The sequence below is a fragment of the Urocitellus parryii genome, chromosome 5 (genome assembly GCF_045843805.1).
Source record: "Urocitellus parryii isolate mUroPar1 chromosome 5, mUroPar1.hap1, whole genome shotgun sequence".
Classification (NCBI taxonomy): Eukaryota; Metazoa; Chordata; class Mammalia; order Rodentia; family Sciuridae; genus Urocitellus; species Urocitellus parryii.
Window position 1 is genome coordinate 64310969 of NC_135535.1, and position 25877 is coordinate 64336845.

Here is a 25877-nt window from a genome sequence, read left to right on the forward strand (position 1 = left end):
CTATTTCTCTGGCTTCAGGCTGCAAGAAAAAATGAGGTGTAAATATAGTGCGTGTGAGTGTATGTGTTTGGAGGGGGGTGATGAAGTCAGAGCTTGCTGAGCCCAGTCCTCCCCCTCAGGCAGTCACCACACTGACACAGATGCAAAAAAACAGTCAATTTTATACAGTTTGTGTTTCAGAAGCAACATAGGCGAAATGGTGGAGGAGTCTCAGCAGTCCCCATCCCACCTGAACATGCCCAATCCTGTTCCCCAAGGGGCACAGAACCCAGGACCCCCTCCTGGCAGGATCCAACTTAAGTTATAGGCCCTTGGGAGGAGCCAAGCCCTTAGGAGTCAAGCCAGAGGGAAGGGACCAGCACCTTGCCCCCTCAGGGCCCTCTGATCCGCTGGAATAGCGTGTGTGTAGGGTAGAGGAATGACCCACTCAGGGCCACTTCTCCCCAAGGCTAAGGGGGCTGGGAGCAAGTAAAGCTGAGGAGAGGGCTTCGTGGGGCAGGGACCCCCTTCTAGGTGGAGGAGTTTTCCTGGACACCCCACAAGGCACTACTGACCCAGACTGGAGGATAACACATCCATCTTTGGTCCCCAACCTCTCCCGACCCTGAATGCTTGTTCTCCACCTGTCCTGACTCCCACTGTGGTTTACGGGAGAAGAGGCCTGGGCTCCCTTGCTTTGCCGAGGAAAGCAGAGAAACCATCAGGCTGGCCAGGGCTCCCAAGGACCCTCTCCCGCTGCTCTGGGCTCCTGGGGTCCTTTGGGCCCTGCGCTACCACCCCACTTTGAGCACTGGCTTTTACGAATGAATAAATAAATAAATAGCTCCCCCACCCGCTCCCGCCCCTACAGCTGGCTCTCCTCCTCCTCCAGGGAGCGGTTGAGTCCGGGAATGAACTTGAGCAGTCGTCTGCGGAAGCTGCGGTACTTGGTTTTGCGCAGGCCAGGGCCACACAGGGCCTGCTCCCGAGCCTCAGTCCAGAGCGCGCCCGGTGCGCCCCCGCCGCCACCCCCGCTGGGGCCCGCGCACCGAACGCTAGCGCTGCGGCTCAGCGTGGCCCGCGGCCCGAGGCAGGGCACCAAGGTCGGCGCCTCTGCAGGGCTCGGGCCGGGGCCACGCGTCGGGGGCGGCGGGGACGGCAGCGCCCGGGACTCCGTGCCGGTGCCCCCAAAGAAGCAGGTGTGGTAGACAGCGTCCTCAGAGTCGCCCCTGGCCCGACGGGTGCCCCCGCGGGGACCCCCGGGCGCCGCAAGCAGAGGCCCGAAGGGCAGGGAGCCGGGGAGCAGGCCTGCACCGTAGAGGCAGGAGCGCACGGACTCCAAAGTGTCATAGATGCTCGGGTCTTTGACCACCAGGCCTGCCAGGACAGAAGACATGAGGGAGGCCCCTAAGGCCTGGGGCCAAAGCATACTTTGCTGGGGATAGGGGCGGGAGGGGGGGGGAGCAGGTAAGAGATCCAGTTCCTTCCTATTGACTATCTATGTGACTCTGGCGAGGCTCCACTGGGAACCCCAGCTTCCCATCTGTAAAACAGCAATTATAAATTCAAATCCTTATGACACCGGGGTCACAAACAAGATTTAAATAAGCTCTCTCTCTCTCTCTTTTTTTTTTGTACCAAGGATTGAACCCAGGGGCACTCCACCCCTGAGCCGCATCCCCAGTCCTTTTTTATTTTTGAGACAGAATCTCCCTAAATTGCTGAGACTGGCTTTGAACTCCCAATTCTCCTGCCTCCACCTCCCAAGCCACTGGGATTACAGGCGAGCACCACAATTCCCAATTAAATAAGCTCTTTGAGCCTGGGTGTTCTCATGTGGAATATGGAGATGATACCAACACAAGAGAGCTTATTTAAATCTTATTTGTGACCCTGGTGTCATAAGGATTTGAAAATAACTAAAAAATATGTGTGCATCAGCCCAGGGCAGTGTGGTACTCAAAGTAGCCGCTAAACAAACCTTTCTTCACTTTGGAGGGGGCAGTAGCTCACTGGTTATGAGGGGGAAGCACAGACCTGGGTGTCTGAAAGGCAGTAAGTGGTCCTTCACATACCCAGTCTACTTACCATGCACCAGTCGCTGTTCCTGAACCATTAGGGACCTGTATTCTCCCCACTTCTCATACAGGGTTTGCTGCAAGACACACCAAGCCCCGCTGTCAGGAGCTAGCACTAAACCAGCAGGACGTGGGTGTAGACAGGGGTCAGGGAGTAGACTGAAGAAACCTTAAGGTTAAAGGAGGGTCAGCGGCTGAATGAACCAGTAAAATGGTGGGGCCTGAAGGGCAGGGGCTTGGGAAGTGGACAGTGGAGGTTGGTCGAACTCTGGGTTCCTCACCTTCAGGTACTGCAAACGAGCTTCCAGTTCTGCCTTCCGAATTGATGTCCCATACAGAGTTTCCAGTCTGAGGAGTTAGAGAACCAAAGTCTGAGTGAGCCCACAGGCTGAGGAAACATGAGAGGTTAAGCCCAGGCACCAGGCATCCCACCTGTGCATACCTGAGAATGTTGCCAGAAGCCTTGATGATGTCAACAATCTCCCGATGCCGGATGCCTTCCACATTCAGGCCATTGACGCTGGCGATGGTGTCCCCTGCCAGGCAGAGAGGTGGTCAGCATCTGCTCCACAGGGCATGAGGGAAGAATTCTAGTCCTCTACCTTGGCCAGAAAGGAGAGGAGCGATACCCCTGAGGAATACTCCTGAACTCCTTCCCCCGACTCCTTCACTGTTTTGGGGAGACCTCTTGGGTGTCTTTTCTACCTCATCCAAAACACATAATCACAAAATCACAGCCATTCCTCCCTCCGCAGTGACCACAAGCTTATCCAGATCTATCACCCCAGCTTAGGTGCCTGCGACCTCAGAGGGACTAGACTCTCATATACCCAACACCCTTTAGAAACTCTGTGCCCAAAGGCTGAGCCCTTCCAGGGCCCTGGGCTGCCCCTTGAGCTGGTTATTTCTGTTTAGCCTGATGTGAGACTCGGTTAAGACAGGAAAGAATAAGTAGCATCCAGAATAAGTAGATAAAAATGAAGTAGAAATAAATAAATAAATAGATAAAAAGATAATAAAGGCAGGGGGATGAGATTGTGGCTTAGCGGTAGAGCACTTGCCTAGCAAGTGCGGGGCCCTGGGTTCGATCCTCAGCACCACATAAAAATAAATAAACAAAATAAAGGTATTTGTCCATCTTCTCTCTCCCCCCCCCCAACACTGGAAACCAACACTGGACCCAAGGTGAGCGGTCTGCAGTGCCACTGCAGGGGTTCTGACCCCAGGCAGGGCAGGCCAGCATCTCTAAGCTCCCTTCCCATCTGTAAAAAAGGAGTATGGAACCCTGCTGGAACTGCCTCAGGGATGATCAGAAGGAAGAATGGGTGGGAAACTACTTTGCAAAGTTATCCAAGGGTTGCTAGTAAGTAAACAATGAGGTAAGGGACAAAAATTTTGACAGAATGGAGCAGGTGAAGTTAATTCATGCAGTCCCAGGCTGCCCCTTTCTGGGACTTGGGGATTCTGCCTGGATCTCAGGGGTCTTCTACCAGAGGCATCATTTTCTTGTTAGAGGACATGCTTAGGTGCCCCAGACTAGAGTCAGGTTGGGACAAGGTAGGCCCTGACCCCATGTCAGGCAGACTCAGTGGAATGCTGCCTCTCCCCAGCTCCTGCCCATGCTGGATTGCTAGGCTGCCAGCAGGAAGCAGCTGGTAGCCCTGCAGCAACAGCCGCCACTTACCAGGCCCTGGCTCTGTGCCCAGGGAATCCCTCACCACACTGTGATGGGTGGACGTGTTATTACCCCATTTTGCAGATGGGGCTGCACAAGATCACACAGTGAATGGTAAATTTTGCCTGGATCCTAAGCCTGGATTCTATTTTTGGTCTTTTCAAAATAGGAAGAGGAAGGAAGACTGATTTCAGGAGCGATTTCTCATCCCTCTCCTTGGGAGAAAGGTCATACCCACTCCCAGAGCCCAGTGTCCTAGGCTCAGGTCCCACCTGGTGTAAGTCCAGCCAGCTGGGCAGGGCTGGACTCATGAACTCGGCAGACAAAGGTCACCATCTCCACACGCTGCTCCTCTCGGTGGTGAAGGCCATAAGTCTGTAACAAACAAGGCCAGACAGATAGGTTCATGCCTCCCTCAGACTGGCCTCCTGACTGTCAACCCTCTGTACACAGCTTTTCCCACCTGGATCTCAAAGCCGAAAGTCTGGTTATCCTCCTTCTCCAGAGTCAGAACTTTCCTGTGGGAGACATAGGAATCAAGACTGTTAAAACTTACAGGATTGTAGCAGTCTTAGACCTTAGGTGTCCAAGGAGGCAGGAGTCTGGTCTAGAACATCTAGAAAAGACTCAACAGTCTCCAGTGACAGCTCACAGTCATCACAGATTTTTGGAATGTCCTTTCCAGACCTAAAGCAAATTGTCCCCATGGAGCTTGGGGGACGGAGGCACTGGCAATGGCTGGCCCCTGTGGGGCCAACTACACAAGAAGGCTCCAGTCTTCTAGTGAGCTCCAAGTATCACTCACTGACAAGCTGAGGCCCCAGATTCGGCCCCAGCCTGGAGCCTCCTCCAGCTCCACAGAGCTCAGGGGAAAGAACGGCCCCACCCCCAGAGGCCAGTCACGAGGCTCAGCACAGACCACAGCTGCTCCTCCCAGCTGCGGTGGGGCCAGCCCACCAGATGTGAGGGGCTGGGGGAGGGGAGCCTGAGGCCGCCCCTTCCCGCACTGAAGGCCTGCCCGCCGGACACAATGGTCTGGAGCCACTCCAGGTCCTGGCCTGCTGGGGGAGCCCAGAGTTTCCTCTGCCCATCCCCACCCCCTTCCTTCCCGCCAGCCAGAGGCAGAGTTAAAGCAGCCTCCTAAGGCCCCTTCAAGTCTGAGGACCTCAGAAAGGACCTAGAGAGCAGGCCCCTCAACTTCTAGGCTGACCTAGATATTTCCCTCAAAACTGCACTGCCAGCTCCCATCTGAGCCCTCACCCTGAAGGGCAGGTCCGTTGTTATCCACCCCCGCCCCCAATGTGTGTACTGGGGCAGGCCCAGGGGGTCTGGAAGTTCTGTGTCCGGTTTCTGAGTTTCTGGAAGGACTGGTGAACTTAACTGCAAAGGGCCAAATGTTAAATATTTTAGGTTTTCTTTGTGAGACCCATACTGCCTCTGTTATATATGGTTGTTTGGGGCTGGGGATGTGGCTCAAGCGGTAGCGCGCTCGCCTGGCATGCATAAGGCCAGGGTTTGATCCTCAGCACCACAAACAAAGATGTTGTGTCCGTGGAGAACTAAAAAATAAATATTAAAAAATTCTCTCTCTCTCTTTATATATATATATATATATATATATATATATATATATATATATATATGGTTGTTTTTATTTTTACAACACCTTAAAAATATAAAAATGAGCTGGTTAGTGCATGTCTATAATCCCAGTGACTAAGGAGGATGACTCAGGAGGACCACAAGTTCAAGGCCAGCCTTGGGAACTTAGACCCTGTCTCAAAATAAAAAATTGAAAGGGCAGGGGGTATAGCTCAGTGGTAAAGCATCCCTGGATTTAATCTCCAGTATCCTAAAAAAAATTGATTAATTTTTGAAAAATGAGTTGGGCACATGCCTGTAATTCTAGCTACTTGGGAGGCTGAAAGCTGAAGGATCTCAAGTTTGAGGCCAACATGGGCAACTTAGTGAGACCCTGACTCAAAATTAAAAGGGCTGGAGGGTATAGCACAGTGATAGAGTGCTTGCCTAGCATGCATGAAGCCCGGGTTCAATTCCTAGTCCTGGAAAAAATGTTTTTTTGGTACCAGTGATTGAACCCAGGGGCAATATCCCTAGCCCTTTTATTTTTTGAGACAGAGTCTTGCTAAGTTGCTTGGAGCCTTGCTAAATTGCTGAAGTTGGCTTTGAACTTGCAATCTTCCTGCCTCCTCCTCCTAAATCCCTGGGATTATAGGCATGTACCACGGTGAGTGGCATGTTCTCTCTCTCTCTCTCTCTCTCTCTCTCTCTCTCTCTATATATATATATATATATATATATATATATATATACATATATATATATATAAATATATATAGACAATTTTTATATTGGTCATGGGCCAAACAGGCCAATCTGACCAGCAGATCATAATTTGCTGGTCCATTTCAGAGAAATCAAGACTCAAATCAAGGATGGGTCATGGACAGAGAAGGGAAACTATGGGCTCCCAGGCCCTGTGGTGAGTACCACACCTTAAGTCTTTCCTAAAAGGGATGTCACAGGCTGGAACCCCACTGGACTTGCTGGACCAGGCAGCTTCACAGAAGTCCTGGAGTCATGGCTTAGAACATTACCCCTACTTCCCCCACCCATCATCCAGATCTCACATCTCTCCAGGGAGGGGTAACTGGCAGGGACTGGGGGTGGGCTGAAGAGTACCTAATGATTCAAAAGTCCCTGCCTCCTTTCTCTGCCACCCCTTCAGCCAGCCCACACCCACACCTGCCCCTCACTCCCAGCGGGAGAGCCATGCTGAAGAGTAAGAGAATGACTCCCCCAGGCTGGGCTGAGATGCTGTATCTGCTTCCCCCTGCCTACCACCCCAGCACTTCATTCTTTTGGACCATAGCAAGGGCTGGTGGGGGTGACTCACCGCTGCTGTTCAGGACTCTGGCTGAGATTCTTCCAGCGGAATCCTGAGCCCTAGGTGGGAAGACAGTAAAGACAGGTGAGAGGGGGATTGCCCTTGGGCAGATGCTGAGAACCTCATTCTGGGATGTCCCTCTAGTTCTGGACACAGCACCCCGTTTCTCATTGTTTGTCTGTCTCTTCCCAAATCCACACCTGCTTTGTTCCTGGTATAATTATTTGCCACTACTGCAACTATTAATATCATTCCCAGGGTTTCCTTAACACCTGGGATTGCAGGGACACAACGGTCCTCCTTGGTTTCATATGCATAAACCCCTAGGTCTCCTGCTGGTTTCCAAGTTTGGGGCGAGGTCATGACTCTAGAAGGGTCTCCATCACTGGGGGGGTTCAGGTCTTTCAGACCACGAAAATTGAAGCAGGGGCTCTTCCTCAGTAGGATTCTAAGAAATACAGGGCTCCCCTATCAAAGTACTCCAGGGAACCCAAGGCCAGTCTGGTCTCTATCTAATTTTTCAGCCAGACAGTGAGTGGCTTAGGAGAGCTCATGTAAGAAACTCAGGCTTGAAGAGCTGGCAATTCTAACCTGAACATGGCTGAGTGGGGGACAAAAGTGCCAAGTCTCCTAGAATAAAGCCTGTTCCAGGGACCAGCTGTGGATCTCAGTTACAGGTAGCCAGTGTGCCCAACTACACCTGGGTATCTCACTTTCTGGGACAAAAAACAAAACAAAACAAAAAAATTGAAGATGTCAAACTTGTCAGTAAGTCTCACTATACTTAAGGGGTTGTTCTGGGGTGAAGAGATGACAAAGTTGAAGATCCCTGCATCTTCAGAGTCCCTGATAAATTAAAGCAATCTCCCTCCCTACAATTTTGGAATATGGAAGCCCCATCTGGTTCCAGCCCTTTCCTCACGTGCCAAAACAGCCCAGGGCCTTCCGGGTCTGTGCTCTGGTTAACCCTGCCACCAAGCTGCCCCAAGACAAGGAAGAGAAGGGGGCTCTCTTTCTTCAGAACCAAAGATTAGCCTTATGGGTGGGGACAGTTCCCAAACGGGCCCACAAGGAAGAAGGACTGGGCAGCACAGAGAGACCCCTTTGTCTTTCATCCCGATTTTCATAAAATGCAAATTCTCAACAAGCTGTTCATTGTGTGGGGGGTGATGGGGGGTAGGAGAGGAGGAGGGGGACTGCATGGGGAAAGGCCACCAGTCCCTTCTCCTTAACCTGGGTCTTGGATCTCTGCTTCTGAGCGCTCAGGTTCCCTTGAGCCAGAGGAAGGGCCTCACGGAGGGGGAGACGCAGAGGGCGGGCGAGGCCGGCATCCTTCCTGCCCCGCGGCGCCCCACGACCCCTCCCACCGCGTCCGGTCCGCCTGAAGTCCAGGGAGCGGTGCCCTGGCACCCCGCACATCAGACGCTTTAGCCCAGGAACCCCGGCACCCCCTCGGAAGGGTGTGCTCTCTGGGGTCCACGACGCCCCAAGCACTTGGGCAGCGTGTGAACTCAGGCGGCGCGGCCCCCTCCCCAGTCTCCTACTCCAGGGCTCTAGGACCCTCAACTTGTCTGGGGCGAGCAATGGGGCCCCATCCTCACCCCTCCGTCTGCAAGTAGAGAAGCCCGGACAAAGGGAGTCCTGGGGGCTCCGAGACACCTGGACACCAGGAGGCGGGACCCGGGGTGGGGGGGAGGCAGCAACCCCCGAAGGAGGTAGTCGGAAAAAGGGATGCTTGGGAGGAATCAGGGCAGGAGAGAAGGAGGAGATGGGGCGGCGGCGCGTGGGGAGTGGAGTTGAGAGCCAGCGAGACTGGGGGCGGCACTGAGCCGGGGGCCACAGAGCAGCGGGGGCCGCTGGTGGGGGGGTTGCGCTTTCTGGAGAACCAGGGGAGTCGACCCAGGTCAGCGAGGTGGAAGGTGGAGGACTCAGTGGACCACTAGGAGAGAATGGTGTGGGGATCAGCTGAGCCCTGAGGAAGGTACACTGCTGGGTAATGAGGCTGGGGGCGCAGGGTTTGAGGGGGACGCACCTTTCGGCGGGGCAGTGTGCCCCCGGACACCGCCAGCGCGCGGTACAGCTCGGCAGGGTGATAGTCTTCCAGCGCCGCATACAGCTCGTCCCCGGTGGGTCCAGGGGTGGCGGCTGCAGCAGGGGGGGCCGAGGCCGGGGTCGGGGCCGGAGCGGCGGGAGCGACTTCGGAGTCCCGAGTCCCAGCGGCGGGGTCCGGTGCGGCCGCTGCCTCCTCTTTCTGCTGCAGCTTTCTGAGTCGGCGGAGGGTCATGGCTCCGGCGCTGGGCGCCCCTCGGAAGCGGCGGTCGCTCCACTCGGAGGCGCTGGCGGCGGCTGGGGGATGCCAGCCGAACCGGCCGCGTGTGGCCTGCCTTTATAGGCTCGGAGAGGTAGGGAGGCGTCCTTCAGAGGCCTCGCCCCCAGTGCGGTAGGCTCCTCCCCAGGGGGGGCCGATGCCCTGGAGCCCCGCCCACAGCATCCGACAGCTGGCGGTACTGGAGAAACTTGGAGACCAGAGCGCTCAACGCTGGGGGAAAACTAGCAGCCACGGGGAGGCGGAGCCAGGGCATCCCCGGCGGGGCCCTTAGTACCTTGAGGGGGGTCTGTGAGGAGGTATTGCACGAGATTTGAAATTTGGGAATGGATGGCTTTAATGATTCATGGAGAGGTAGCACAGTAGGGGGTCTCTGTAAGAACTTTTTTGGGAAGATTTGGCGAAATCCAGGGTCTTCTAGGCCAGGGGAGAGAGGCGGTGAGGCTGTGCATGGGGAGTAACGTGGTCCCCAGAGAAGGAGGGAGTAGACATCCTTGTACCAACTGCGCAGAAGCCCTCAAGGAGTGAGAGGACCCAGAATTTCTCCTTTTCAAGTTATCTCAGAAGTGCTGAAAGAGGCTGTCTCCCATTCCCATGTTTAAGGCGAAAGGGAAAATATGGAAAACCTGAAAGCAGGAGACTTAATTATGAGGTCCCACCTTGGTGGTCTCTGCTAGATAAACCTGTCCTCAGCTCTGGATGCTGGAGCCCAGGTGCCGCTTTCCCAGTAGACAGATCCTTGACTCATGGGGCTGGGAATGTGCCCAAGCAGAGTGGGGGCTCAGAGTTGGATGGAGCGGTGCTCCGTCATTCTCGGACCCAGCCTTAGGGACCATCCCCCAGGCTGTTTGTTACCATGATTGCCAGGCCCTAGAAGAGCAGGGATGGCCCAGCTTAAGTCTCTGTCGTCAGTAGTGCCCAAATAAGAAGTGAGAGGAGGAAGTGGAAGGCCCTTATGTGGTGTCTATAGAGTGGCTAGCTACCACAGGGCGTCAGCACAAGCTGGAGACTCCATATCAGGACATTGGCCACTACACGCAGACCAGGGCTACATATCCCTCAGTCCCCTCCTCCTCTAGTCAGAGCATTTACCATGTGCTCTGCCCACCATTTTGTGTGCTTTTGCATACTTGTATTAACCCATTTGGTTCTCTTAACAACCCTAAGAAACAGGTACCATTATCATCCCTTACAGATGAGAGGACCGAGGCCCAAAGGGGTAAGTAACTAGGCCTAGCTTGCTCAGTGGCAGAGCTGATTCAAACCCAGGCAGCCTTGCCTGGTGCATGGGCACACACCTGTAATCCCAGCGACTAGGGAGGCTGAGGCAGGAGGATCAGAAGTTTAAGGTCAGCCTAGGAAAATTAGCAAGACTCTGTCTCAAAAAAAAAAAAAAAAAAAAGGACTGGGGGATACAGCTCAGTGGTACAGCACCCCTGGTTCAACCCCTAGTACCACTAACCCAGGTAACCTGGTTCCAGAGCTGCAAGCTAGCCACCCTGTGGTGCTGCTGTCTTCCTCAGTTCCCGTGTTTAAGTCCTTCTCCATGCCAAGTACTGGTTCACGCTGGGGTTACAGAGGCTCTTGGTCTGGTAAGCAGTGGCATATTGTACAGGTGCTGTGTTAGACCCATGACCTGAAGGGTGAAAGGGATAGAGGGCCAGGTTCACTTGGGGAGACCAGGAAAATCTTTCTGCCTCTGCCTGTCCCACTTCACTTAACTTGCTTCTTTATCTTTTCTCCTTAATTGTGCCCACCCCCATGCCCTGGACCCTTAGCCTCCCAGGAGGTGTGGTTGGGAGGGGGTTTTACTCCAGCCCTCAGTGATTGCACAAGTCTGGATGGCAGGATGCTTTTGGGGCAGGGGTGGCTTGGGGGCTGTGAATCAAGAACTAGCTCCCTTAGTGCTTTTCTTTCCCTCCTCCCGTCTCCCGCCTTGGACCACCAAGTGGCCAGCAGCTGAGGGGCCGAGGGGGTGTCGGTGGGGAAACATGGGACTCTATTGTGAGCATTAGCACAGATGGACCCCTGGACCGTCTGTTGCCTGCTCCTAACAGACGGCATCTGTGGTGAGGAGGGAGGAGGTGTGAAGGCTGCAGGCTCGATGGTTTCTATTGTATTCATCTCAGTACTTATCCCTGAAGGGATCCTCAAAGGGGCTACTTGGGCAACCTCTTCTGTGAAGAAACCACTCCACCTATCCCAGCAGGTAGCTGAACAGATGCCTCCCTGTCTCTACCTGGAGACAGGGACATTGCAGGTGCCAAATAGCACCTGCTGCCTGGTCTCCATCCTCTTTGAGACTGATGTGGAGGCAGAGACTCCCCTCAATTTATGCAGGTCAGGCTGTCTCCCTGCTTACAAGTGAGAGAACACCATCAGAGAACTGAAGTTCACATCTTAATTTCTTCCTCCTGCCAGGCACAAAGAAAGCCCTAGAGAACCCCAGAGTAAGAGTGAACTCAGGAATTGCAATTTCTGGGTAGCTATTGCATGATTTCCTCAAATCCTTGAATTTCAGAGACAGAAAGGCCATTATGGTCTGGAAGGGATCTGGTGTGGTCCAAGCCCTTATTTAACAGAGGTGGGGGTGGGGGGTGGGAAGAGACTGTAGCAAAACAGCCACTAGAACCCAGGACTCCTGACTCAGACTGCTCATTCAGCCACTGGAAGCTCCCCAAGAGCTCAGGGATCCGTGCCTGCCTCCTCTTCCCAGTCTCCCCCTTTTCTCCAGGAAGAAGCCAGGACCCAGGGATGTCGTACTATGGAGTGGTGATGCCCTCTGGTGGTCATGAGTTTTATGGTGGAAAAATCTTCAAACCATACTCCACCTGGACTCCCAGCCATGTTTAAGGATCCCTTATGGCCCTTTACCTCCTAGGAGGATCTGTTCATAGCTGGTCACTGAGTACAGGAATCTCACACCTGTCACAGTGAGGAAATGTTTTTGTGATAAAAGCTATTGCTGCCCAAGCTGCAGGTGAAATTCACTGGGAAGGAAAAAAAAATCACAGCATTACACAGACAGCAATAGCCTTTGCTACAGTGTCTATGAGAGCCCTAAAGCTTTGCCTTCCCTAACTTTCCCTAACTTCCTCCTAAGCCGGAGCCTCTTGTCATCTGTTCTTCTCATCCTATCTGCAGCCCTTTCAAGTTTGGGGGTGGGAGAAGCATTCTGCACACTGCCTGAGACTTCATATACTAGGATGCCTCCCCCCCGCCTTTTCCTCCTACGGGCAGCCTTCTTGCAAGTACCCCATCACTTCAGCTCCTCAGACATCTGTGCTCAAACTATATCTTATTCCAAAGCAAGTCTGTCTTTCATATTGAGTTCCCAGGTTTTTTGGACTCAGCTGGTTGTTAATCCGTCAGCTTCTTGGGATGGGGCTTGATCTGGCAAAGGAGCTTAGACAACAGGGGCGTGGCTAATGGACAAAGCCTAGATAACACCCCTTCTCTTCAGAACAAGCCCTTGCTCAGACACACCCACAAGTCACCTGCCCCCGCCCCCCCCCCCAAAGGGTGAATAAAGACAGCTAGCTGACTTTGGCCCCTCCGACCTCCCTGAGCACTTGAGGCTAGAGCTGTGGAAGCTCAGACCCCTCTGGAGTCTGAGGCTCTAGCATAGTCATTTTAGGACTCAGAACTGGCAAAGATGAATAGTGGGCCAGAAGACACCTCTCTGGGTGCTGCTGCTGTTTCTGAGTTGGGAAGACAGGAGGGAGAAGTCCTGGGACTCAGCCGGCTGCTGGTCCATCAGGAATGAGGGGCTGGGCTCCCAATTGCATGGCATTGCCTCTTGCAGGCGGCACGGAACAGTTGGTGGGCAGCTGGCCAGGAAAGGAGTGGTTGTTTTTCTTAATGGCTCCTACTGGCCAACATTCTCCATGGGAAAATTTACTGTGTTGGTGCTGGAGGAATCCCCGCTAGGGAGAGAGTTCAGGAGCAGGAGTGACCTAGCTCAGTGACCAAATTCTAGGGGGGTTGGGAGCAGAGGCCAGTTGGATGAGGCAGTTCCTTTGTGTTGATATGGATAACGTCTTGGTCCAGTCTCTCCCAGAAGCCAAGGACTATCTTGCCTCTTGGATGTTGGGGGCCAGGGTATCTCTGGCTTGAATAAGTTAGAGACAGAAGAAAGGGAGGCTAACCACAGCTTTCTTTACAGCACCACTCCTGAGTATATATTATCTTACCTTCTTGCACTGGGACACCTAGTGAAGACAGAAAATGATAGCTCTTAGGGCCCCAGGTTCTTTCCTCTTGGCAAACACACCTGCTCAGTTGCTTAATTCCTACTTTCCTCTCCCAGGGGAAGAGCACAATGCAGGCCAACTTCCCCAACCCCCAAATACACATGCAAGACTGCCAGGCCCATACTCTCCCTGCTTTACTTCTGATCATGCCCAAACCTGTGTGTCTTCCCCACGCTGTCTCTCCCTGTCTCCCAGCTCTTCCTGCTCTACCAGCTGCCATGGCCTCTCAAAGTCAGTACTGTGATCTTCTCAAAAGACAAACACGACCATATTGTGTGTCCCCCTCTAACACCAAATTCATGTTGGAACCTAATATCTGATTGTGCCCCCCGACTCATATTGAAACTTAATACCCAAGGTGACAGTGTTAAGAGGTAGGGTCATTAGGAGGTGAGTGCTCTTATAAAAGAGGCCTTAGGGAGCCTCTCTGCTACCACATGGTAAGGCACCATCAGTGTGAACAGGCCCTCCTCACCGGATACCAAATCTGATTGCACCTTGATCTTGGCCTCTAGAACGGTAAGCAGTAAAGTTTGTTTATAAATTATCTCATCTAAGGGTATTTTTCTTTTGTGGTATTGGGGATTGATCTCAGGCAAACACTCTACCACTGAGCTACATACTCAGCCCTTTTTTATTTTTATTTTGAGACAGGGTCTTTCTCAATTGCCTAAGCTGGCCTTGGATTTATAATCCACCTGTCTCAGCCTCCCAAATTGCTGATATTATAGGTGTGTGTCAGTCACCACGCCCAGCTGATAGATTTTAACTTATGGGGCAATAATTATGCTAGCTGTTGAAAAAACTCAAGAGGAAAAATTGCTAATAGATTAGTACAGTCCAAGGTAACTGTCCAGGAGAAGTGATGGCATTGAGACTATATATTGCCATTTCTGGTCCTCAGAATGAAGCCCTGACTTCTCAACATGTGAACACCTCCAAAAGACTCCCTCCCTGACCCTTGAGTTCTTTTCCATGGCCACCCCTAGCACCTGTGACTTTTGAATGGCAACACTCTTTTTGATTAAAGTCCCTTCTTTTTTTTCTCAGCCAGCAGGCCAGTGCCTATTCTAAAATACATGTCTCTTCTCTTGATTCCAACTTCCAGAGGCTCCTGTGTTCACCCAGTGTTCTGCCTTGTCCTTATCAGAGTGCTTATCTTCCTCCATTGTGGATATCCCTGCACTAGGAATGCAAGCCTGGAGGACAGGGCCTTATCTCTTCCTTCCTGAGACCCCTCACCTGTGGTTCCATGACATCTGCCATGTTGTTTTATAATACAACTTGCCAAAATCTGCCTTATTGTTATTATCTCTCTCTATATCTGATCTCTCTAGACTCCTTGAAGGGGGGCAGGGAACATAGATTGTATATCTTTGTGTGCTGCCTACTGATTTATGCATTAATAGTGCTCAAAAAATAGTCTATCCAATTTTCCCTGAAATCTTCCCACACCATTAGCCCCCATCTTGAGTTTCCAACAAGCATTCTCACAAGGGCACTGTGTGCTGTGGCACATGCCTGTAATCCCAGCAATTTGGAAGGTTGAGGTAGAAGGAATACAAGTTCGGGGCCAGTCTCAGCAACTTAGAGAGACCCTTCCTCAAAATAACAATAACAACAACAACAAAAAAACAAACCCATAAAAAGGACTGGGGATGTAGCTTAGTGGTAAAGTGCCCCTGGTTTCAAGCCCCAGTACCAAAACAAAAACAAACAAAACCCAAAAAACAGAACGCAGGACTATCTATCTGGCTTATTCCTTAAAACCTCTCCGACCATGGGACATCCAACAATTTACAGACTACAGCTGTATAGTCAAAGAGCAGCATGGGTACTACCAAGAAGGTATATTTTAGATGTGATTGACATTTCGATCAGTAGACTTAAAGAAGAATATCATGTGTTAGTCAGTCTTCCATTACTACAACGAAAGCCTGAGATAATTATAAAGAGGAAAGTTTTGTTTTGATGTTCGGTTTTGGGGGTTTCAGTCCATGATCAATTGGTGCAATTGCTCTGGGCCTGTGGTGAGGCAGCACATCATGGTGGCAGAGCGCAACAGAGCAAAAGCACTTGCCGGGTTTCTGTTCTCGAGACTAAAAGGCTCAGGGGTCACTCTAGTTAAACTGGGCTAACTGGGCTGCACGAAATAACCACACAAGAGACACAAATACCTTTTTCTTTGGGGTTGCTGTGACGGCTCCTCTGACCTTAAGGGTCTGCAGAAAGAGAGAGAGCGAGAGCACGCGCTGACCCCTTTTATTGAGGATAAGCTATTCAAATGAGGCAAGGGGTCAGGTTTCAGGGGGCTGAGTCTGTCTTCATGATGTCCACTGTCAGCAGGTTGACTGACACCTGGGTAGGCCACACCCAAGGGCACAGTAAGAGGAGGGGACACACACAAGGCACTTCCATGGAAGATTCTATCCTAAACAGGGCAAGGGGTTATATTACAAAGGATCAGGTGAGCATAGCTTCACCCATGGGGCTGTAGCAAGACACACCCATTTCTGTGACTGAGCGCCTCAGCACCCAGCTGGGGAGTGTAACTCAGTCATCCATAAGGTTGGCTTCCCACAAGCACTCATCTCACAGCCCGAAAGCAAAAGAGAGGAAGGGACCAAGCTTGGCAGTACACCCCGCGTTGACTTAAAGACCTTCCATTAGGCCCCTACCTCTTTAAGAGATCCCCAGCAGTTCCATGTCTAGGGACCAAGTCTTTAACCCATGAGGCTTTGGGGGATATTTATTCAAACATAACCCCTCTATAATGTGGGTGGGTTCCATCCAATCAGTTGAAGGACTTGAAAGACTGAGGTGCCTTGAGGAAGGATTCTGCCTTCAGACAAGAATGCAACGTTAGGGCTGGGGATGTGGCTCAAGCGGTAGCGCGCTCGCCTGGCATGCGTGCGGCCCGGGTTCGATCCTCAGCACCACATACCAACAAAGATGTTGTGTCCGCCGAGAACTAAAAAATAAATATTAGAAATTCTCTCTCTCTCCTCTCTCTCTTAAAAAAAAAATAAAAAAAAAATAAAAAATAAATTAAGTGGTAGATCACCCCTGTTTAAAAAAAAAAAAGAATGCAACGTTAATTCTTTATTATCTACCTATCTATCTATGTGTATCAATACACATCCTATTGGTTCTATTGCTCTGGAGAACCCTGATTAATAACACCATTTCTGGCCTGATCCAACACGTTCTTCCTGTCCCCCCACCTTTATTATGCATCCCTTCCATGTTCCCTGGTCAATGGCTTGAACTCTACTTATTTTATTTTGGTTGTGTTTAACAAACACATTTGTGGGACTGTTAGGATCATAACACACATCTATGTCTGGCAAGGTGACCAATTATTCAAAGGATGGCCCATAAGGGGCCTTCATTTGAATTGGGTTGAGATTAACTACAAAGCACTTTACCTTTCCTTTCAAAGAACAGGTAAATAGATCAAAGAGATGCAGCAGATATAATTATACCTCGGCAAGGGCCTTGGGCTTCTGCTGTTATCTTTGTCAAGAGAAGAATTATGGCCTGGACACAAGGACAATTTAATTAGTAACTGTCTGGGTTACTGGGATATGTGGCAAAATTGAAGCAAACTTACAGAGAGAGGTAAGTTACTTTTCTCCAATCTGACCGATTGAGATGGAAGAACAATGGAAAAATTTGGGTAATATACCAGGATTTAAAATCAGTGACAGGCTGTAGCAATGGACAGGTTCAACCGTGAAGTGAACTCAATTTGAGTTCAAAATACTGTCTGCATACCAGATGGAGGGAGAAGGTGGCTGACTTTTACTCAGCCCAAGAGGTGGGACTCGGTCCTGGGATGACCTTCAGGTAGGTATCAAGCATCCTGTAGATTCTTGTTCTATCTGTGCTGTCAGTTAGGGCTATGCACCCTTCCTGGCCTGAGGCTTTAACCAGGTTCAGGAGAAAGCAACTGGCCTTGGTGAAGACCACAGAACCACAGAGCAGGATAGTGCATTGGCTTCTAAGGGGCTGCAGCTTGTGGATCCAAGGTCTTTTCCACCCCTAAACTTTGTAATCTTGGGCAATTTACTTGACTCCTTTAATCTCCCCATTCATTTCCTAATCCATAATGAGAATAATGACAATCTCATTTGGGTGTTCTTTAGATTAAAGCAGTTAAAATACATAAAGCAAATTTTGGCACATTGCTTAGCATACATTTTCAATAAGTATTTGCTAAAATTAACTGAATGACAGCTGCCTTCAGATTTTAAAGGACCTCACATAGAATAACTGCTTTGAGAAATGGTTCAATCCTCAGCACCACATACAAACAAAGATGTTGTGTCCACCGAAAACTAAAAAATAAATATATATATAAAAAAAGAGAAACCTGTAGAAGGCACGTGGAGGTTTCCCAGTCCTTTCTTACCAAGCAGCAGTCTGCAGATGGAAGTCAAGGCCCAAAGTGTTAAGAGTGAGGCGTGTCACCTGGCAGGATACTACACTGGAGTGGGTGAGATAACCTTTAGGGTGTGAGATAACCTTTAGGGTACCATCTAAATTTGAAACTTTATGCTTCTAGCACTTGCTATTTTGGATCCTCTCAGCCTAGAGGTATAGGATTCACAATCTCCCAAACTCTTGAAAATACCAGCAGAACTATTGAAGATTCTCATATCAGTCACGCAATCACCGAAGACTTCACAATTTCAATTTAGGAGAAGGGAAGAAAAACTGGATGGCTCTAGGTTGCCTTTAAAACTTAGTGGTATGTGAAAACCAGGATTGAGACCCTCTTATAAAAAACAGAGAAAAATGCTAAAAGATAATGTCAAATACAAAGCCTCCAACAAGGATGCCCAGTGTCTCCTGCTGCCTTATATGCCAGGCCCACCCTCTATGAAACAAAGCAAGTTTCAGGAAGACCTAGTATGTCCAGATGTGCACTTCTTCTGAACATGATCTACTGCACATGGTGTGCACATCAGACCTGGACAGCAAGGATGGAAATAATTCGGAGTCCCAACTCCCTAGCAAACGCTGGGTGGTCATTCTCCATATGGAAGACACATGGCACCAGAAAAGCTCTGTGAATAAAACTTTTAATAATGTACAGCAGAAATTGGACAGGCTCATTCTTATATTAAAACAAAAGATTTCCTATATTACAATTTATTTACATTTGCATACTGAAGAGGTAAAGTGTCTAAGTGGCTATTTTACAGTCCTTTCTAATAAAATGTACAAAACAAACAGAAGTACCGAGAATGCCGTTCGGGAGCCTTGATGGCGACATAAGAACGGGCTTGGACTTGGTCTGTGAATCTAGAATCCAGAGGTGCAGGTAGCCCTATGGATCAGGGTTAGCCTCAGGGAGCCAAAAACCCAGCTTCAGTTTCTCCCCAACTTTCGCTTGGTGTTAGCAGTGGTGGGTGTGGGAATTTCCCAAAAAACTGCTATCTTCCCTAGAGGTGGCAGAGCTCAACTGCATGGATGGCGAGGGCAGAAAGGCCCCCTGGGGAGTGGGCTAGTGGTTTGGGAGTCACTGGGTGGACATGTGTTGGCAGATCCCAGAGGCTAGTTGTGACTTGGGGCACAGGAGCCTAAGTTCCATCATCACCTGTAACCGCCACAGTTCTGCTGCAGGGCGGGTAAGTGGGAGGTCAGCAGGGGTGGGGAAATAAGGTCCCCTTAGTGACACAACTGGTATTTTAAGGGATATTAATTAGTGGCCAGTAAATTGGCCCAAGGGTTAGAGGAAGATCTCCTTTAATGCAAGGAAAGAAGCAATACATCAGGAAAATAAATAGAAAAAGCAGGAACATGGGGAGACCAAGGAGGCAGGGGGAGGGCTTTTCCTCCTCCCCAGGCTTTGGCAGGATTGCTGGGTTGGAGGCAGGCATGCTCACACCTGCATACATCATGTGCCTCCCTGCGGGCAGGAAGGGGGCTCAGAATGAATGCAGTGCTTTGGGGTCTCACCTGTGGTTCTAAACCCCAGGCCTCACTACCCACCAGTAGTCTCTTTGCAAGAAGGACATGTTGGGGGGGGGTCGGTCCTCTTTCCTCAGTGGTCTTATTTAAAAACAGTTAATTCCAGGCTCAAAAGGCTCTCAGAACCAATCATAAAAAGTCAAAGCAGGTGTGCAGGGGTCTCACAGCAGGCACCCACTTACTGGATTTAGTTCCTTCTCCAGTGCTCCAAGAGCAGCACCCAAGCCTGTCAAGTTCACAGTGGTCTTCCCAGGCCCGGCTTGGCGCTGGGCACCCAGTGGGCACTCACACACATCTGCTGAGTAAACGCCTGGGGAAGGTGCAGCCAACCAGACTATGCACAAGGCTGGGGTGCTCACGGATGCGGGCAGAATGCCAGAAAGACCGAGCCCCAGGGTAGAGAGGAAGTATCACTGCTGAGTGGGAACAGGCTCAGGTACAAGGACAAACACTTCCAGTGTGATTGAGCTATGTGCGCTTGATTAGAGTTTTTTTTTTTTTTTTTTTTTTAGGGATTTCTTTAAAAACAAATAGGTTGAGAGGTAATTATCACATAGAGATGGTTTTCCTTTTACAAAAACTTAATATTATTAAAAAAAGTTAAAATCCAGACCCTCCCAATAAAATAAAATAAAATAAAAATAAAAATAAAACCACTCCAGTTAAAAGTTATGGCTTCAAAGTTATTATAGACCTAAGATATGCTGACCAAATCACCACCCAAAACCGTGCTTCTAGACTTCATTAAATACTATACTTAGGTTAAATAACATGTTCAGCTCAGGCTATTCCCTTTAGTAGGGCCCCTGAAGTGGATGCAAATCTCTCATCTTCCCTCCACTCTGATCAGATAATCCAGTAAAAGGCGGCCCATGCAGATGCCTCCCTCCCACCCAGACTCCCCCCCAAATCAGCCCCCCTCCCCTTCCCCACCCCAAACCCACCACCACCAAAAATATACACTGCTGTTCGTAGAATCTGGGATGGGACAGACAGATGTGACATTCCAATTTGAATCCCAAGATCTAGCTTTGGATTCCTTGGCCCTTCCTTGATGCTGCTGAGGACGATGCGCTGGGCCAGCTCATTTCCCATGGTTGAGGCTGACCACAACACCTAAGACTTCCACGGTAATTCTTTCCCTGCCCTCCCTGGGTCCCCCATCCCCAGCATCACATTTTGACCCAAAACCCTCTCTTGCCATGGACAACTGGGCCAGCTTCGGTTCCTCAGCCTGAAATAGAAAACTGTGGTGACACAAGGCAGGCAGAGCAGCCAGCTGGGAAGAGAGTGCCACTGGGCAGGGTCTGGGGGAAGGGAAGGAGAGACCTTCAGGGAAGGGCACCAGGGAAACTAGATGCTGCTCACTATGAAGAGAGGCACCAGCACGCAGAGACAGCATGACACCACACCCCTGGCCTGCACATGCACAGAAAGCTCAAGCAAGTGCATACCTAAACACACACACATACACACACGTGTAAGGGCGTGGCACAGACCAGGCACAACAGGGGACGCACCTCAGCACATGCACACACGGCTGGACAGACAGGCAGCAGGTTCCGTCTCCACTGGCAGTCCTCAAGATGTCTGTGTAAGGAGGAGGGGAGCACGTGGCTCAGAGCCGCCTGGAGAGGGGCTACACTTCTGGACCACTTTGGTGTGCCACGGGCTGGTCCCTGGAGGGCAACAACTTGGCTCCTCCTAGCCCCTCCCCGGCCACCCTTTCACCATTCCTGGCTAAGTGCCAGATGCACCGGGTTTTGTGGACTTCCCACTGCAACCAGTTTGAGTTGTGGCATTGAGTCCTCCACACGATTTGCTCTCAGAGTCTCCATGCCATCAGGAGGTAAATATAAAAGGTGTCTGTCTCAAACCCAACATGGGAGTGAGCGTGTCTCCCGGGCTCTGTCCCTCTGGCGGGGCCAGGGCTCTGGCCACAGAGGGCTGGGCAGAAACGAGAGGTAGGCCTCCACTGTACGCTCAACACGGCAGCTGCACATAGTTCTCGCTGCCCAGGGTTGTGTGCAGGGGAGAGAACAGGCTAGATCTTCACATCTTCCTGCACGCTGAGTTGTGATAGGGTCTTCTTTATGCGCAGCGCAGTCAGACGGGCTGCGCCGTTGGCATACCAGCACTCCCGCATCATCTTTCCCATCACCCGTAATGCCTGAAGAGACAAAGGGCTGTCAACTTGACTGCAACCAGAGAAGTCTTTCTGGTCCTTAGTTAAGCACTGGCTAGTTTCCCTGCTGCTTTCCCCACAAGGCTGAGTCTGTTACAATCTGCCAGCCCCCAGCCCCTCCAGCAGGAAAATGATTCTCAAACTTCTCCTTCCTTGAGGGGTAAGCTGTGTAGTGGAAGGGAAAAGCTCCAGCTAAGGCTGGCTCTTTTATTCTCAGCCTCACTCTCAAGTAAACCTAACCTGAGGCACTTGAAGAATATTTTGGAAAATGCTGTTCTATTGTGTAATGAGAAGGCATCCACTCAAATGTGAGCTGAGTAATTTGGTTCTTAAAGGCAGAAATGCCTCTAGTGGTTACACTCATAAAAGGCTGCAATGACCTCTACTGTTCTACTGGAAGATTAGCACTTTGGGAGGAGCCCAGTGCACTGCACAGCAACCTGAGTTAACAATACTGATCTTAACTAAACTGACAGATGTTAACTAAACTGTGGTAATCCTTTCATAATATACACAGATTAAAATTAGCACATGTCAACTATTTCTCAAATAAAGTTGGAGAAATACATAAATAAGTAAAAAGAACAGCAGGGTTACAAAGTGAAAAGGCAGCCCATGTGCATTCAGATGGGCCAATCTTGCTCCCCTGAAGGCTCTAAGACCTCAGAACCCCATGCTAGTTAGAAAGAGATGTAACAGATTTGTCCCCATTTCAACTATTCCCACCAAATGTTGTCCCTCCCCATTTCATTACCATTGGTACCAAATTGTAATTCTCTTTCTTTACCCAAACTCCTTCACACTTGTTACTTTCTCTTCTGAGTTTTTAGAAAGACCACTTCCTCAGACATGGTCATTCCCTTCTGCTACAGTCTCCAGCCTTCTCATATAGATGCCTCTCCCTAACTCTTTTCTATAGCTGGCCACACCTGTGGTTCTACAGCTGTTTTTCTAGTACAACAGGTCTAACACCTCCCAACACCTTTTGTTTCTGTCTCTTGTTGACCACTTACCTCCCTTATCTGTGATCAGAAGGAACCTTTTTCTTCTATACTAGGATGGTGCCTCTAAAGGGCACCCTACAGCTAACCAGAACAAATGACTACAGCCTCAGAGGGCTCAGTGAATAATACCATAGAAAAGTAAAGGTTGAGTATCCCTTATCTGAAATGCTTGGGACCAGAAGTGTTATGGATTTGGATTCTTTCAGATTTTGAAATATTTGCATATACATAATGAGGTATCTCGGGAATGGAACCCAAGTATGAACACAAAATTTATTTATGTTTTACATGTATCTTATTATACACAGAGCCTGAATATAATTTTATACAATATGTTTAGTGTACCTTGTGTGTATGTTGTTTTGTTTTTGTTTTTGGTACAGGCATTTTTTTTTTTTCTGTACCAGGGATTGAACTCAGGTGTGTTTAACCACAAGTCACATCCTCAGCCATTTTTGTTTTCTTTTTCTTTTTTTGGGTGGGCAGGGGAGGGTACCAGGGATTGAATTCGGGGGCACTCGACCACTATCCCCAGGTCTATTTTGTATTTTATTTAGAGACAGGGTCTCACTGAGTTGCTTAGCACCTTGATGTTGCTGAGGCTGGCTTTGAACTTGCAATCCTCCTGCCTCAGCCTCCTAAGCTACTGGAATTACAGGAGTGCGCCACTGCACCTGGCTCCAGCTGTTTTTTAATATTTTATTTAGAGACAGGGTCTCACTGACTTGTTAAGTGCCTTGCTGAGTTACTGATGCTGACTTTGACTCCTCCTGCTTTAGCCTCCCAAGCTGCTGGGACAACAGGTGCGCATGGCGGTACTGGGGATTTAACGGAGGGGGCACTTGACTACTGAGGCACATCCCCATCTTTTTTACTTTTTGAGACTGGGTCTCATTAAGTTACTTAAGTCCTAAGTTGCTGAGGCTGGCTTTGAACTTGTGGATCCTTCTGCCTCAGCCTCCCGAGTAGCTAGGATTACAGGCGTGCACCACCGCACCCAAAAGCACATGCATTTTGACTGCAACCTATCACATGAGGTCAGGTTGACCTGTCAATGGAGATTAGGTGTGGAATTTTCATTTGTGGCATCATGATGGTGATCCACAAGTTTTATTTTAGATTTTATTTTAGACTCAAGGAGTACCTGGGAGTGATATATTCTTATTTTATGGGCTGAAGATTGAACCCAGGGTCTTGCACATGCTAGAAAAGTGCTCTATCATGGAGCTCCAACCCGAGCCCTTTTTGAGACAGGATCCCATAAAGTTGCCGAAGCTGGCTTACAACTTACTCCCCTGCTGCCTCAGTCTCTCATCTCAGGTAACTGAGATAATAGGTGTCACCATGTTCAGCTTGAAAAACTCTTTTCTGAGGTATAGAAGTCAGGTAGATGGGAAAAATCACAGGAAGCAAGGAAGTTTCCTACCTCGTAACTCTGCCACCAGTTGGGGATATTGGGACGTAGCTTCTGGTCACAGACAACCTTTCGCATTTCCTCAATGGAAGGGTCGGAGGGCACTAAGTCGTAATATGGCAGCTGATATTCTTCATGGACTCCTGGGAGAAATGAAAATGTCTACCTGAGTTATCGACAGAAAGAAGGAGAGATTACTCCAAAACCAGTGACAATATTGTGATTTGTAAATGTCATCTCCCACTAAGATGAAGGGAGTCTCCTTGGAGGAGGTGGTGGATTCCAGGCATGGGACAAGACATACACAAGAGTAGAGCTGGGTGCCATGGTACCGACCTGTAGTCCTAACACTTGAAGGCTAAGACAAGAGGATAGCTAGAGCCTAGGAGTTTGAGGCCAATTTAGGCAATGTCTCAAAAATAAACAACAAAAACAGAAAAACTCCAAAACCACTCCCCCACAAACACATAAGAAACCTGCAACATTAAGCCACGAAGCACAGAAACTACCAAGAATAAAAAGATTAAAACTACTACCCTGTTGCCTCAGTCTCTCATCTCAGGTAACTGAGATTACATGCCACCATACTCAGCTTGAAAAACTCTTTTCTGAGGTGCAAAAGTCAGGTAAATGGGAAAAGTCACAGGAAACAAAGAAGTCTCCTACCTTATAGTTCTGCCACCAGATAGGGAAAGGGGCTACACTTCTGGTTCCTCTGGACAATTCTGGTGTGCCAAGGGCTGGTTTCCTACCTCACAGCTCTGCCACTAGTTGGCCAAAGATTAAAACATTTAATAATAACACTAATGGATTTGATGGAGGGCTGGTTGTGGCTCAGTGGTAGCAGTTGCCTAGCACGTGAGAGGGACTGAGTTCGATCCTCAGCACCACATACAATAAACAAACAAATAAATAAAGTTATTATTAAAAATTTGATGGAAATAAGTATTTTTAAATCCTCTAGTTCATAACAACTCTGACAAAAGAAACCTCAGTCACCTTTGTAGGATGCTATTGTTTTGAAAAATGTAAATGAATGGAAAGAGTCAAGTATTTTTCCTGCTTTTTCTAATCTAAACTAACACATCTTGCAGGGTGCAGTGGTGCACACCTTTAATTCTAGCAACTTGGGAGGCTGAGGCAGGAGGATCAAAGTTCAAAACCAGCCTCAGCAACTTAGCAAGGGCCTAAGCAACTTAGCAAAACCCTGTCTCTAAATAAAAAAAAATAAAAGGGGGCTGGGATTGTGGCTCAGCGGTAGAGCACTCACCTAGCACATGCGGGACCCGAGTTCGATTCTTAGCACCACATTAAATAAATAAATAAATAAATAAATAAATAAAATAAAATAAAATAAAATAAATGGGCTGGGGATGTGGCTCAGTAGTTAAGCACCCCTGGGATCAATCCCCAGTACCAATAAAACAAAACAAAACAAACTACACATCTTGATAACCAAATAGATAACTGAGTAAATTTCACTTTCAAGGGCTGGGGACGTAGCTCACTGGTAGGACACTTGCCTAGCATGTTAAGGACCTGGGTCTGATGGCTACACAGCAAAAAAAAAAAAAAAATCCAGGTAATTCACAGAATATTAATGAAATCAGAATGCAGACAACTTTTAAACCTTTAATGAATTTGGATCTGGACAACGATCATCCTTGGTTGCTAAATTCACAAAATGAGAAATAACTGCTATTATGTGCCTTGTAACAGAAGTTCAGAGTAACATCTATGAAGGATGTTAAAGAAAATGAAAACAAAACAAAAACCCAGGTACAATTCCAGCTGCTAGATTTAAACTACTAATTCATTGAAAACACAAGAAAGAATGTGTGAAATCCATGGGTGGCAATAGGCAAAATCTAAGTTGGGAAACTTCACTAGACAAATGATGTGGATTCTAAAATAAAATAAAGTGAAGAATAAAACAATTGGAGCTGGGAATTAGAGACTAGAATAGACTTAACAAGTCCCTCAATGGACTGCAATGGTGGAATGTATTTGGATCCTGATCTGAACAAAGTATTTAAAAAGATTAGGAGATAAATAGGAAATCTCAACACTGACTAG

At 49.2% G+C, this 25877-nt stretch overlaps 2 protein-coding genes across 2 annotated transcripts in view; both read right to left on the reverse strand.

The window, feature by feature from the left end:
- Positions 1-177: 177 nt before the first annotated feature.
- On the reverse strand, positions 178-8986 carry Tamalin (trafficking regulator and scaffold protein tamalin). The gene is made up of 8 exons (XM_026398791.2): positions 8673-8986; positions 6650-6699; positions 4196-4250; positions 4005-4107; positions 2500-2593; positions 2339-2405; positions 2068-2134; positions 178-1356 (listed from the first exon to the last, which is right to left on the reverse strand). Exons 1-8 carry the CDS (start codon positions 8922-8924, stop codon positions 845-847), a joined length of 1200 nt encoding a protein of 399 aa, XP_026254576.1. The 5' UTR covers positions 8925-8986; the 3' UTR covers positions 178-844.
- An 11161-nt stretch (positions 8987-20147) lies between these two features.
- The window catches only part of Acvr1b (activin A receptor type 1B), a 43088-nt gene continuing 37358 nt past the window's right edge, over positions 20148-25877 (reverse strand). The window contains exons 8-9 of the mRNA XM_026398781.2: positions 23814-23944; positions 20148-21368 (exon numbers count right to left, since the gene is read on the reverse strand). Coding sequence (XP_026254566.1) covers positions 21243-21368; positions 23814-23944 — 257 coding nt within the window. The 3' untranslated portion in view covers positions 20148-21242. The remainder of the gene's footprint in view (positions 21369-23813; positions 23945-25877) is intronic.